The following is a 15,485-nucleotide window of genomic DNA, read 5'->3' as shown; positions in this document are numbered from 1 at the left end:
CCAAGCCAGGCAAGAGAGGATCAACACACTCTACGTGTTAAGCCGCCATGGACACTCAACATCAGCATGGCGGAGGCACGTGGCTGCCCAGGTCCATCCTGACGTCCGAACTCTCTCAGCAAGCCACCACCACCTGCAATTCCGACTCACCACGTGGCTGGCAGCCATCACCACGCCAGCCATCAACACATGCGTCAAGCACCACTCCATGAGTACCGATGGACTGGAGTCTGAAACCGTTGCCACACAAGCCGACTAAAGGGAACCCCAAACCACCTGTGAACCTGGCCTACACCGGAGCAGCGACAGCGAGTGCAAGTCTTGACCAACACTCCTCCACCCGTGAAGGTTGTGCGTGCGACCAAGCAACGGCTCCTCGGCGGTCCTGCAGCTGCCCCCAGACGGCACACAAGCAACGGCTCCAGCGCAGCCTTCCTACAGTCCCGCAGCAACCCCGACGACGGGCCTCCCCAGGCGGGAGATCGAGAAGAGACATTGCCCCACCGACAGGGTACCGGTCACAGCCAAGTGTTCCACAGGGACAGTCGGTCCAGCAACACCTCCGTGAACTCTCACGTTAGACCCCGTCCATGGTCATGACGCAGACCACCAAAAAAAACTAGTAGATCTCACCACAGACCATCACCGACGTCAGCCAAGAGGAGGCCATGCAAGACACGTCATTGTCAGCAAACGGACGGTATGCAGTGGACGCCTCCAAGCCAGCGGTCGTGCCCTGAGTCCCTCAGGTTAAATTACGAGTGCCCGCGGAGAAGGTTCTGCTGCAAGCCAAGGTCACCAGCCCACGTCTGATGTCGTCCTGCCACCTGACTCGAGAAGCTGATGGACCCTGTGGTATTTCATCAACTGTGTTTTTCCCCACAGGTTGGACTTGACTCTTTGTTTGTCCTTCAATAAAGTTGGGGAGGAATGTAGTGTCCTGCGAGACACGCTCTAGTGTCTCACAGGAAGCTGTAACCCCAGCCACTCCCTCGAGGGCTGGACACACTGCACGCGACACCCATCCATCATGGGTGTCACGAGTGACGTGGCCCCGCTAATAAAAAGGCCCGGGTGCACGTGCTCGTGGCCAGTTACTACGGTATTCCTCCTGGTGTCTGTGTCCATTACTACAGTAATGTGGGCCTGAGGCCCAACACCACAGCTGCCGCGGCCCTTAGTTCAACTTCAGTCACAGTGCTGCCGGCCCAGTGGGCGGGACACTAATTTTGGCCTCGATTTTGGTTCTGCAGGGGTTGGGGCTGTGCGGGAGCAGGCAGCATGCGTAGATTTTTTCAGATTGCGCATTTCCGCGCAGCCACGCCCCAGCATACCCGCACTGCCGCACCTCACCACCTGTAATGCCCTGAACGTCTCAGGATCGTTTAACAGACACGATAAGGAGGACGCAACCACTTGTGAAGGGTTAGTTATTTTAATGAAGGCAAAAACAATACAACGAATAAACAAAAGTTATAGTCACTGGAATCCTCCAGGCTAAGTACGTTACCAGCCCACAGCACGGATGGTCCTAACCGTCCTCTGCATATACGCCGATCCCGGCGTATGCCAACAGAGGGCAGAAATTAAATGGCCGACAATGCCAATCGGTAGGCTGTGAGGGGCACGAAGAGTGTTGGGGAGAATCGAGGAGTCAGGGAAACACCCAGCCGGGGTCTCTACCTGAAGGGAGCAGCCGCTCAACCTCTTCCTCAGACTGCACCGGGACGCAGAGTCACCTCCTGGTGATGCGTCACCGATACCCCAATCAAAAGCAAGAAGACTGAACCGAGAGCAGCCGCTCGATCGATCCTGTGGACTTCCGAGTCTGTAACGCGGCAAAAACCTCCTGGTGTGCGTTACAGCTGGCAGTCCCTGTATCTCTGGTCGGGCTGGGAGTTACGACTCCAACCAGCAAAAGCGCCACTGCGCTTTGACTCAGCCGAGTCAAAAAGCGAAGCTCAATGGTTGACCGGTAGAGCTTCCGGGTCCTTCACAGGTGACGATGGGGCAAGACACGGCCCAGGGAGTAACGACTCGACCTACCTCCGTTCTTGCCTTACTGGAGCACCACTCCGGAACACTGCTCTTCACGAAGCAGGTACGTCGGTGTAAACACAATATCCGACAGCGTTGTACCTCCCGGTTCCTCCCTTTATAGGGCGTGTTTTCCTTGAGTTATGTAACAGCTCTCCTATTTACATAAGGGCGTGTTTTCCCTTGAGTTATGTAACAGCTCTCCTGTTTACATAAGGGCGTGTTTTCCCTTGAGTTATGTAACAGCTCTCCTGTTTACATAAGGGCGTGTTTTCCTTGAGTTATGTAACAGCTCTCCTGTTTACATAACCTCTCAACCGCTAAGCATCCTGGGAGGTGTAGTCCGTTTACGCTGGTTACCGTTTTCCTCCCCTCGCATGACAGGAATTCTTGACACCACCGAGTCCCCAATGGCCGTTCAAGGTCGGAATGCCTGTGCCAGCCAGCACGACCTCACCCGACTGTCCAACGACGATGTGAGGACTGGCAGCAGGAGCGCCAATACTGACAACAACAGCACCAGGTGAGGCAGGCAGGCTGCAGGCCAGGCCTAACAGTCACTGAGGCGAGGCCTAATCAGTTAATAGCCTAAGTAAGGCAGTGCAGTCCATGTGTGTCTCGGCGGCCCGGCCCCCCACGAAAGAAGCAGAACCTGTAGGTCGAGTCTTAACAAAGTTAAGCAAGCAGAGCTGCAGTACAGATGAAGTTTAGTTCAGTAACTAGTAGTAGCGTAGCCGCCGTGCCATGATGCCAATAATATGCCTTGGGTGGGTGGCGGAGGCTGTTGTGAAGTTGTCGTTGTGTACCTCACCTCTTCATTGTGTGCCTGCGATTCAGTGCGTACCTGGCCCATACATTCTGCATAGGTGAAGTGGATTGTGCTCCTTTAAACAGTATTGTGGCCCTCTAGTGTGCATTGCACACCTCCTGTGTACATTTTCGTGCCTGCTCAGGGTGTGTGAAGTATGTATTTTTGTGACAATTGTAAAGGTTAAGGAAAACTTCACAAATTTGTGTAGTTTACAAGCTTTCATTTTGGAAGGTCCGCCTGAAAATCATGGCTTTTGTGACCGTTTATGTCACATATATACTTTTTAAGGCCAAAGTAATGATTCTGCAGAAAATCTGTATTACAAAATACGAAGTAGTGTTCGCCTCTGCAAAGCTCCTGTCCCCAAAAAAGCTCACCAAAATGCAAACTTGCAGAGAAGTATTCTGCATATATTTTACTGCGTGAAGCAATGACGCAAATAGTAACTTAAGACAAGACACAACATGTGTTGTATTGTGCATAGCTGCATTGCTTCGTTTGTGGGAAAATATGTGTCAAGCACCAATGATTTTCTTAAGAGCCAGTCGCCGGTACTTGCGAAAGCCAGACATGCCTAAAACCAGGGCTAGCCAGTCTTGACTCCACCTCACGCTTCCTTCTTCACCACCTCAAACTTCCGTTTTTTTTCTCTCACACCAACAGGTTCTTTTTCATCCTGCTTTCTTCTTATGTCTGTGTTTTCCTAGGTTTTTCTCACTCCTTATTTCTTCCTTTTGTACCTTATTCTCTCTTTTACTCTGGGTCGGAGAATCTGATTGTAAAAAAAAGTCCAGATCCCCAAAAATGAGTTCCAGTGCCAACCACCGGCACAAATGAAGCACGAGTGGCCCATGCCAAACCAACGCTACTTTTTTTTGGGGAGCGTGGTGGTGGCATGAGTCGACGGTCGTCAGCAGGTCACGTCACCTCGTGGGAGACTAGTAGTAGCTTCTGCCCGACGGCTCCGCTACACAAGATTTATTTGAATGATAATGATAAGAGATGCACTGCCTGGCCGGTGGCCGCCTAGTACTAGCTGCCACCGGCGGTACTCAGGTTTTTTACTGAAAAGTTTGCTGGAAGTGGAACCCCAGCTTGCGATGCGCCAAGAGTGATGCTGCTGATGATCAGAAATGATAGCTCGCCTCCGTCTATATAAGCTGCGAAGATTGCCTGCATCAAACATACGATGGATGTGGACATAGATGTATCTGGTTGCTGTGGATGGCCATGTAATAGTTGAAGTATATCATTTCTGGTGCTTTATTTAGGAGTAGACCAAAAACCGGCTTCTGATGTCCACTCCTGAGCTCAAACACACAGTGAGCTTAGCCATGCTCTTTTCAGTAACCAAGATATAGCTTGATAAATTGTATTTAAAAACTGGCAGACAAGTGCAAACCCTCAGTAGACTACTGTACTGTGTTGGATCGGCCTAATTGTTGGCGTCCATAGTTCAAGCAGATAGATACATGATGGCTGCAGGCCAGGGTAGTTTACTGGAGACACTGGCAGCCATCCCCCTAAAGAAGTAATAAAAGGCTGGGTTGAGTTTGAGACAAGGTAACAAGGTACAGACTGACAATAGTCAGAGAAAGCGTGACAAAAATGTAGCAGGCTACAGTAGATGGTGAGTTAATAAGATACAGACTGTCTGTGATTGGTCTCTCTGTAATGGAGCTAGGTAGGTACCAAGACAGTGACTGGAGTCTCATCATTAGTACAAGATCTGAGGGGACTGCAAAACTGAGACTCCCATGTTATCTATAGCACTACGGCAGTAGCGGAGCGGATGCTGTAGACAGCGCATGGCGCTCATGGATTGCTGTTGATTCCACTTGGGGGAACCTCCTATCAAAACCTTACTACGAGGAAGGCTCCCTTGCTGAAATTCAGATCTGGCATTACATCTGACTTTCGGCAGTGCCAATGGAAGATGTGGGTGGAGCATATAGAGTAAGTGGGTGGAGCCAGAGAAAGTGGGTGTGGTCTCCAACAAACATTTGAGCACCTGCACTTCATATTTTACAAATTAAGCACTGCGAGGGGCCCTCTTCCCCCGTTCCGAGTGCCTGTGGCCCTCCAGCAGCTGGTGTTTTGAAACCCGATCTGTCTAGCAGCACGTGCACGGCAGGCACGAGCAGTTGTCTCAGGAATGTTTGCCTTTGGAGGGGGGGGCGTGTGTTTGTTGACGCTGGGGGTTGTGACACCTCGGTGGGGTCTCCTGTTGCTTAGAGCCTGAATGCTGGCCTTGGCCTGCAGGGCAGCGCGCCCGGCACACGAGCACGCCGTGAAAGGTCAGCCACCCTCCACCCAGGGCTCAGTGTGCACAAGGTGCCCTCAATACCAAGGGGACAGAATGTGGAACACTCCTCTGACTCTGCATGCCTTTGTCATGTTGGATCTCCTTGCTTGGTAAGACCCTATGTTACATTCGTGGCTTTCTCCTAAAATGGCAGCGCGCGGAGTGCGTCCCAGTGTAATACCTCCCCCAACAGGGGTCCTGTGACTTCCTCCATGAGAGCACACACAGTGCGCACTGGTGCAGACTGGCACAAGGGTGTGCACCAGCCGCACCTTCATTTTGCAGGGCAGATTACCCCTGGCGTCCCGGGTCATCACTGGCTTTGTGTGTTGTTTTATTTTCATGCAACAAACAGTCCTGACCGCGTGGATGCGAGTCCGCCTTGGGTCCCAAGTAGTTGTGAGAGTGACCAGCGATGGACTTCTACACTGATGTTAGATACACATATGATACATTTGTGCAGACACGCAGAGAGCAATATAGTATTTATTACCTTTAGTGAGTCATGAGCTATGAAAGGTGAACCTCAAGCTCAAGTGCTTTGTTCACCCTGCCCTCCACCAAGGACAGTTATCAATATCACATTACTCAAAGTAGAACAGTGTGTATGGTTCATCTCATTCTGTATTTTTGCTGTGTATCTGTAAAATGCGGACATTCCTTAGCCCGCTGCTTCACAGGAGACTCTACAGGCTCCACTCGGCCAATTAACACAGACGCAAGGGTCCTTCTTGATTAAAAGGCACAGAGCTTCTCTAACCTCAAGGGAAAACTAACCACCGCAGGTTTATATGAAATATCAAACTGTTTGCGCTATTCCGAAATTTATCTTGCTTGTGAAGTCGCATTTTGGCCTTAGTTACTTTAAAACAATAATCACTTTTACTCATATATCTTCAAAAACACTTATGTTAATATTTTTTTTGATAGGGTCATTGAGTTATTCATAATCTGTTTAATTATATATAAGGCAACAAAAATGCTTATAAAACTTTTTATTATAACTTTGCAACATGCTGCACAACAGTCACACTACTAATAGCCTAAATACACTGGCAAAGCCAACAACTCTGACTAAACACTTATAAGATCCAAAAGGCGAGACCTATTGGCTATGCCAGTGCTTGTTTGATTTGGCCTCTGAGGTTTATGCATAGTATTAAATAATCCTTTGTTACAAGGCCCCATTGGAGATAGGGCGCGTGCAGGCGGAGATCCCCACCCATAGGTTTGTGAGTAGCACATGCAGGTGGAGATCCCCACCCATAAGTTTGTGAACAGCACGTGCAGGTGGAGATTTTCACCCATAAGTTTGTGAATAGCACGTGCAGGTGGAGATCTTCACCCATAAGTTTGTGACTAGCACGTGCAGGTGGAGATCCCCACCCATAAGTTTGTGAATAGCACGTGCAGGTGGAGATCTTCACCCATAAGTTTGTGAATAGCACGTGCAGGTGGAGATCCCCACCCATAAGTTTGTGAATAGCACGTGCAGGTGGAGATCTTCACCAATAAGTTTGTGAATAGCACGTGCAGGTGGAGATCCCCACCCATAAGTTTGTGAATAGCACGTGCAGGTGAAGATCTTCACCCATAAGTTTGTGAATAGCACTTGCAGGTGGAGATCTTCACCCATAAGTTTGTGAATAGCACGTGCAGGTGGAGATTTTCACCCATAAGTTTGTGAATAGCACGTGCAGGTGGAGATCTTCACCCATAAGTTTGTGACTAGCACGTGCAGGTGGAGATCCCCACCCATAAGTTTGTGAATAGCACGTGCAGGTGGAGATCTTCACCCATAAGTTTGTGAATAGCACGTGCAGGTGGAGATCCCCACCCATAAGTTTGTGAATAGCACGTGCAGGTGGAGATCTTCACCAATAAGTTTGTGAATAGCACGTGCAGGTGGAGATCCCCACCCATAAGTTTGTGAATAGCACGTGCAGGTGGAGATCCCCACCCATAAGTTTGTGAAAGCACGTGCAGGTGGAGATCTTCAACCATAAGTTTGTGAATAGCACGTGCAGGTGGAGATCCCCACCCATAAGTTTGTGAATAGCACGTGCAGGTGGAGATCTTCACCCATAAGTTTGTGAATAGCATGTGCAGGTGAAGATCTTCACCCATAAGTTTGTGAATAGCACTTGCAGGTGGAGATCTTCACCCATAAGTTTGTGAATAGCACGTGCAGGTGGAGATTTTCACCCATAAGTTTGTGAATAGCACGTGCAGGTGGAGATCTTCACCCATAAGTTTGTGACTAGCACGTGCAGGTGGAGATCCCCACCCATAAGTTTGTGAATAGCACGTGCAGGTGGAGATCTTCACCCATAAGTTTGTGAATAGCACGTGCAGGTGGAGATCCCCACCCATAAGTTTGTGAATAGCACGTGCAGGTGGAGATCTTCACCAATAAGTTTGTGAATAGCACGTGCAGGTGGAGATCCCCACCCATAAGTTTGTGAAAAGCACGTGCAGGTGGAGATCTTCACCCATAAGTTTGTGAATAGCACGTGCAGGTGGAGATCCCCACCCATAAGTTTGTGAATAGCATGTGCAGGTGGAGATCCCCACCCATAAGTTTGTGAATAGCACATGCAGGTGGAGATCTTCACCCATAAGTTTGTGAATAGCACGTGCAGGTGGAGATCCCCACCCATAAGTTTGTGAATAGCACGTGCAGGTGGAGATCTTCACCAATAAGTTTGTGAATAGCACGTGCAGGTGGAGATCCCCACCCATAAGTTTGTGAAAAGCACGTGCAGGTGGAGATCTTCACCCATAAGTTTGTGAATAGCACGTGCAGGTGGAGATCCCCACCCATAAGTTTGTGAATAGCATGTGCAGGTGGAGATCCCCACCCATAAGTTTGTGAATAGCACATGCAGGTGGAGATCTTCACCCATAAGTTTGTGAATAGCACGTGCAGGTGGAGATCCCCACCCATAAGTTTGTGAAAAGCACGTGCAGGTGGAGATCCCCACCCATAAGTTTGTGAATAGCACGTGCAGGTGGAGATCTTCACCCATAAGTTTGTGAGTAGCATTAGTGAGTACACTAAGGACTACTACTGAAGAGAACATGTCATACTCAAATATACTTCCATGAATAGGCCCCTTAGTAACTACTTCATGTGACAACCTTCCATGTGATGTCACTGCATGTCGTAAATTCCTTCCCTCCGCTAGTCTTTCGGGTTTACTAATCCAACCATTATAGTTCATTGCTGTTTCAATGGTGTGAAAATGCAATTTGAAAGAAAGTGCAGTCGAGGGGTGGGAAATCCGTTTCATGATTATTCTTCGAAATATAGAGCTTGATAAAAACTCACTGTTAACTGTGAATCTCTCCTAGAAATCAAAGTAAAGAAGCTGACGGTGTCTGCCAGGAGAATCACTCTGGTGCTGACTTGCAGCAACTCTAATTGTGTAAACATTTGGGACATCTCAGCGACAGCGCGTCAAGATGATTCCGGCGACTGTTCACGTGGAGAACAAAGTACGCGATGTGTTGTGTCCTATTATAAAGGAACGTTTTCAAACTGTACAGCCCTTCAGCCCTCCTCTCAGTATACCCTGACTGTACGTGGAAGGTACAAACAATACTCACAAGAAGTCCTGCTGTACAGCGCGAGGGTGAGGACCAATGAGACAGGTAAGGCAGCAGACAATGCACTGGGCGCTGGGTGGGTGGCAGCAAGCGAGGGATAGTGCGATATGACTCCAGTGACTGTCCTGAGCCATTCTGATTCATTCTATCTATCTATCTATCTATCTATCTATCTATCTATCTATCTATCTATCTATCTATCTATCTATCTATCTATCTATCTATCTATCTATCTATCTATCTACCTTTCTATGCAAATCCATCTATGCACATCTATCTATCTATCTATCTATCTATCTATCTATCTATCTATCTATCTATCTATCTATCTATCTATCTATCTATCTATCTATCTATCTATCTATCTATCTATCTATCTATCTATCTATCTATCTATCTATCTATCTATCTACCTTTCTATGCAAATCCATCTATGCACATCTGTCTATCTATCTATCTATCTATCTATCTATCTATCTATCTATCTATCTATCTATCTATCTATCTATCTATCTATCTATCTATCTATCTATCTATCTATCTATCTATCTATCTATCTATCTACCTTTCTATGCAAATCCATCTATGCACTTCTATCTATCTATCTATCTATCTATCTATCTATCTATCTATCTATCTATCTATCTATCTATCTATCTATCTATCTATCTATCTATCTATCTATCTATCTATCTATCTATCTATCTATCTATCTACCTTTCTATGCAAATCCATCTATGCACTTCTATCTATCTATCTATCTATCTATCTATCTATCTATCTATCTATCTATCTATCTATCTATCTATCTATCTATCTGTCCGTCTATCTATCTATCCATCCAGTGATAGCAAATCTGTGTGCGTGTGTGTTTTTTTGTGAGTGAATCTGGGCGTGTGCGTGTTGTGCCTAATGGAGAAATTACCTTATTTACAAGTGTATGGCCTCATTTCGACTTCAGAAAGGTGAATTTACATTAATGAATCAATCCACTTCCAAGTTATATTACACCAGAATTTTAGGACTTTAGATATTTGAGAGATGTAAAATCTTCCAAACTAAAGCCCAGATTTCCTAACATTTGGCGCAACACAGCAGGACAACGTGCTGCGCTGCGTCAAATGAAAAGAGCAAGTATGTGCCATACTTACTAAGATATTACTCATCCTGCTCTCTCTCTCTCTGGGCTGGCGCACTGAGTGCTGCGTATTGCCAATGCAGGCACCCTTGCGCCCCGGTGCAAGGGTACCTTGGTTGAAGCAGGATTTTTTTGTGCATGAAGGAACACAAAAACAATCCTCAAATGCATTTTCCTCTTTCTACGTGTGCTACAGAACGCAGCACATGTAGATAGGGGAAATAATGAGGAGAAATAACCAGATTTCTTCCCGTGACACCTCTGCTGGTATGGCGCACCATTTTGATGCATTCTTATTAAACCGGGGAATGTGCCTGTCAGACCTCATAGCCTTAGGGTGGTCTTCTTCTGGCCTTGTGTTTGCTGGTATCAGGACTCTGTGCACTTTACCACTTCTAACGAGTGCTAAGGTTCTTGTGCACTCTCCTCGAAACATGGTAATATTGGTTTATCCCCTTGCAGGTGCAGTAAATGATGGAAAATATGGCTTTCAGGCTTGGTGGGATGGTGGTTGCGCTCTGTTGGGCGTCATTTTCATCTGCTTTGAACAGGCCTGTGAGGACTTCGCATTTGGGCCTGCACACTTATTACACCACGCTGGACTTACTGAGGTGGCCAAATTGACCTGGACCACATATCCCGCTGCACCGCTCGACGTCTTACTGTCCTGCGTTGCAGGTCGACTCTTGATCACACTTCTATATAGGGCGATGAGAGCGGATGTGGCGGGTCCTTCACTTCATGCATGCATCACGTGGGATACGGGCCTGAGTTCACTGTTAGACGACATGGCTGGACTGACATTTACGGACTCACACATACAGTATCTTGCAATGCCTGCTTTAAGCTGGTACACTACAACTTTCTCTGCAAGATCTATATTACTCCTAAGAGCGTTCATCGCATATCCCACACCCAACTAGTCAGTTGCCTGTACTGCAATACCAGTGAGGCAGACTTCCCACACCTGGCATGGCCATGCCGGATGATGCAGGACTACTGGGCACAGGTAGTGACAGATTTAAAGAGGACCACACATTTACAAATTGAAAGCACACCGCTACACGGCTTATTGGGCTATGTTAAGAGATCAAAGGGTCTAAGATGGCTTACAAATTTCTTCAACTGGCATGAGTATTGGCCCGACATAAATTTGCCATCACAAGGATGGATCAGCGCGCACCCACAGTCGAACAATGGTACAGGGATGTACAGGAGTGGGCACTAGCTGAGGAGGTGCACATGAAGTTGAGTAGGCATGTCAGATAATTGGATAATGACCTCCAGGTATGGAGGGGTTTGTGCGATACATTTCTAGACCCACGTGCAGACACGTAGTCTGCTGATAGATATGATACGGGTGTGAATGTGGATGATGGCACAAATCCAGATAGTGGAGAACATTAACCCCAGCAGCGCTAGGGTAGTTTGTCCACAAACTTGGTGTGCTGCAATGCACCACAGGGTGCTGGAGAAAGATCATCAGAGGGTTCAATGGTTGAATGTCTACCCTCTCCAACTTCCAAAATCGTTTTTTACTACTGTGAGGCCTATCTCTAATGCCATTCTTAGAGATTGTAAATATAATAATGCCGTAAAGAGTATATGGTCTGGGAGTTCGTCATTATGAACTCCACAGCTCCATAATGGCTTTACTAAAGCCTGGAAAGTTGGGTAGCAAACTTCTCAGCACATTAAACCCACACTCATACCAGTGTGGGATTTAAACTAAAATGCACTCAGAGGACAATGTAGAGATAGATTCTCTTTGAAAAACGACCAGCCCTGATGTGGTTCCTGAATGGCTGCCCGTTATTTGCCACCACCAGACAGGTTTCTGGACCCTGGGTAGAGATCTTCTACTCTCTGGGTCCAGAAACAAAGCCCATCCTGGGCAGAGGTGCCAGGCCTTCTCCCTCAGGATGGGCTGATGCATTTGTGAGCTGTCCCTGCCTTTTGCTGCCCCCAGCAACTGGCTTCCACCGGTTCTGCCCCCAAATTTTGGCAAGATAATTGGTGGGAAAACCAAGCTAGGAGGAGAAGTGTGCCCCCCTTTCACAACCACACCCCTCAGGTGTGGGAGGCGAGGTGAAGCACCCATCTCAGTTGCCTCCATCTTGAAGATGAGAGAACCAAAACAATCAGGAAGGAACACTTAAAGGTGGCATACAACGGGGTGTATCCACCCCATGGAAGGGACCCATTGGTCCCGAACTTCACACCACTTTTAACGCCGCTAAATTTAGTATTTTAGGGCAACCCTGAACCTGCCTCCTCAGATTTGAGGAAGAAAGGACAAGGACCAAAGAGCCTTGCTGACCCAGAAAGAAGAAGACACCTACTGCTTTGGCCCCAGCACTTCTGGCCTGTCCCGAATGGCCTGCCTGAAGTGAAGAAACCGCCATGTCCAGCAGCCATCCAGAGCCCAGGGGACCTGCCCTGCACTCACCTTACAGACTGTTTCCCGTGAGCACAGGATTTGCTCAACAAAGACTCTTAAGGCCAGAATCTGTATCCAGATGGCTCTGCAAATCTGCACCACTCTGCACCCGACGCCCACTGCAGTTGTTCGAGTGGCTCAACACCATGAGGAAGTCTCCTCAGTGACCCTGACCTCAGATCTGGTGATCCGTGGCATCCCCCCAAGCTTCAAGACGATGTCTGCAGCCTGAATGTGAAGGGTCCCCTGATTCGACTGGAGCTGGGAAGAAGACCCGACGCCAAAAGATACCCCTGCACCCGACGCCCCAGGGCCTTGGGTGGCCCAACCGACGGTGTCCAGGCATCCCCCAAGAACCCAACTTACTTCTTCAGCTGGTGGTCGCCTTCAGGAAGTCTCTCTGCCCGAGCCTGCTTCAGCTTTGCCAAACCGAATGTCTCCATTGGAAACTACAGGGTCCCCGATGTCTTCTTGGCACACTGCACCCGGCCGCCCCGCGGCGCTGGTGGTGCAGCTCCTGTGCTGATTGTTGGCCCCTTCAGTGCTTTCCTTAATCCCAGGAGCTGTGCTTTCACACCAGAGGGGCCTACTTGTAAGCAGCCACTAGCGAAGGCCCCCTTAGCCCAATTCGCTAATATTGGGCCCCTACACTCTGCCCCCAGCCGCCCCAGTGCCGCTGGTGGTGCAACTTGAGTGCCTACCTAGATCTTGGGGAACCTTGGTCCTAACCCCCAAAACTCCCATTTGCAAGACATTTACTTACCTGTGAAACCGATAACTATTTTTCTCCCATAGGAACCAAAGGTTTTTGTTTTTGGGACTAAAATGTTCTGTGTTAAACTGCGGTTTTCTATGGAGGAAAAAGTAACTATCCCTTAATCCAAGAAAAATCTTACTTACCTTGTATTGTGAGATCCTTAGATGTGGTTTCTAGGCATACCACCTCAAGTAGTCTATGTAATCTTTAAGTAATCAAAACGTATTCTAAAAGTAATTACTGTGCAATTTAAACTGCTTTTTGAAACCATAACAACCTCTAACAATTGCAAATCTATTCCCCGTTGCATTTCTGTGTAAAGGTTTACAATTGAAAGTATATTTTACCTACCTAAGTCCTGCTTGGTTATAGAAATAAAATACAAGTATACCTTTTTTAATACTTACCCAATTGGTCTGGATTCTGTCTCTGAGTGTGTGTCATCAGTCCTGTCGTGTCATGTGGTCCGTCGGCTGCGCTGCCGACTTTGGTGCAGGAAACCAGGGTTCGAGCCTCGAGGTCGCGTCCACATCCTGTGATTCTGGGCAAATCACTTAATCTCCCCGTGCCTGAATATGTAATGTAAATACGGTGCTCATGTACAGCGCTCCAATACCTTCGGGTCGAGTTCGCGCTATATAAAAGATGCAAAAAAAAAAAAAAAATTACAATAAATGCTTAACGCACCCTCTAGCTAAGCCTAACTACTCGCCCGCACTACCACAAAGAGAGCGGTTAGTAGTTACCTAATTTAGCCTCTGCTATACCTCTGGGGACTCTCTGGATTCTGTGCACACTATACCTTACTTTGGTATAGTATTCATAGGACCAGCTTCCTACATTGGAGGATCAGTGGTGGGATGAAAAGCCTTGCATTTATTGCACTAACTTAGTCAACCTCTGATCACATGACAAGAATCCAAAAATTGACTTTAGCTCAACTCATTTTCTGAATTGACTATTTTTTTCCAAATTTATAAAAGTCTTGTTAGGGCCTTGTAGTAAGCCACTGCAGCCTTTTTTAGAAGAAGTAAAATCACTGAAGTTGGAGGGAAGTTGGAAGTACTTAGAACTGTTAGAGTAGGTCTTCTAAGAAGAACCCCACTTTAGAAACATAATGAGCAAGACAGGGAATGTGGCTGAGGAGCTCAACCTCACCCCTTACTCCAACCTAAGGGTTAGGGAGATAAGGCTTCTCTGTAAAGCAGGACACATAAGAACAGGTCAAACCCTACTAGAATAGAACTCTTGGAGTTTCTGGCAGACTATGAGAAGGACCACCCCTCTCCTGATGAGGAAGACTCCTAGGGAAATGGGGAAGGAAGTGGGATGGATAAAATCTTTAACCCGCCACCTCAACTACTTAGGGAGGGAGGGGACTTTGAGCTCCCCAAGTCCTAGCCAGTGATTAGGGGGACTAGAACCTCCAGGAGGAGGCTAGGCTCTGTACCTGACGGGAAACAACCTTTACAATGCAACTATTACATCGCACTACACTTACAACGCAGGCATTACAACGCAACATCCTTTACAACGCATGACACTACAACGCATACCATTACAACGCATACCATTACAACGCATACCCTACATCGCATGTCACTACAACGCAGGCATTACAACGCATACCATTACAACGCATACCATTACAATGCATACCATTGGAGTTAGAATAGTAATTTTTAACCCTTACACTATCCAACACTTACCCTACTGTTACACCCCCTGGAGTTAGAATAGTAATTTTTACCCCTATACTATCCAACACTTACCCTACTGTTGCACCCCCTGGAGTTAGAATAGTAATTTTTACCCCTATTCTATCCAACACTTACCATACTGTTGCACCCCCTGGAGTTAGAATAGTAATTTTTTACCCCTATACTATCCAACACTTACCCTACTGTTGCACCCCCTGGAGTTAGAATAGTAATGTTTACCCCTATACTATCCAACACTTACCCTACTGTTGCACCCCCTGGAGTTAGAATAGTAATTTTTACCCCTATACTATCCAACACTTACCCTACTGTTGCACCCCCTGGAGTAAGAATAGTTATTTTTACCCCTATACTATCCAACACTTACCCTACTGTTGCACCCCCTGGAGTAAGAATAGTAATTTTTACCCCTATACTATCCAATACTTACCTTAAATGCAATTTAACATTATGCGTTGTAATGGTATGCGTTGTAAAGGTAGTATGCGATGGAATGGAATGCGTTGTAAAGGTAGTTTTTAAAAATGCGTTGTAGTGTCATGCGATGTAATGGAATGCGTTGTAGTGGATGTTGCGTTGTAAAAATTGCATTGTAAGTGCATGCGTTGTAAAAGTATGCGTTGTAACGTCATACATCCGTACCTGACAGTGAAGACAACTTCAATGA

The 15,485-nt window shown here is 47.2% G+C and overlaps 1 protein-coding gene across 2 annotated transcripts in view; it reads left to right on the top strand.

Annotated features, from left to right (window-relative positions):
- Positions 1 to 15,485, top strand: part of LOC146863792 (receptor-type tyrosine-protein phosphatase kappa-like) — a 1,244,093-nt gene that overhangs the window by 605,040 nt on the left and 623,568 nt on the right. For both annotated transcript variants that reach the window (XM_085628087.1, XM_085628078.1), the window contains one exon: positions 8,508 to 8,807. In XM_085628087.1, coding sequence (XP_085484213.1) covers positions 8,508 to 8,807 — 300 coding nt within the window. The remainder of the gene's footprint in view (positions 1 to 8,507; positions 8,808 to 15,485) is intronic.

Source organism: Triturus cristatus, chromosome 2_1 (genome assembly GCF_964204655.1).
Source record: "Triturus cristatus chromosome 2_1, aTriCri1.1, whole genome shotgun sequence".
In the NCBI taxonomy this organism is placed as follows: Eukaryota; Metazoa; Chordata; class Amphibia; order Caudata; family Salamandridae; genus Triturus; species Triturus cristatus.
The sequence above is the reverse complement of the archived record's forward strand: the minus strand, read 5'-3'. Positions and strand labels throughout refer to the sequence as shown.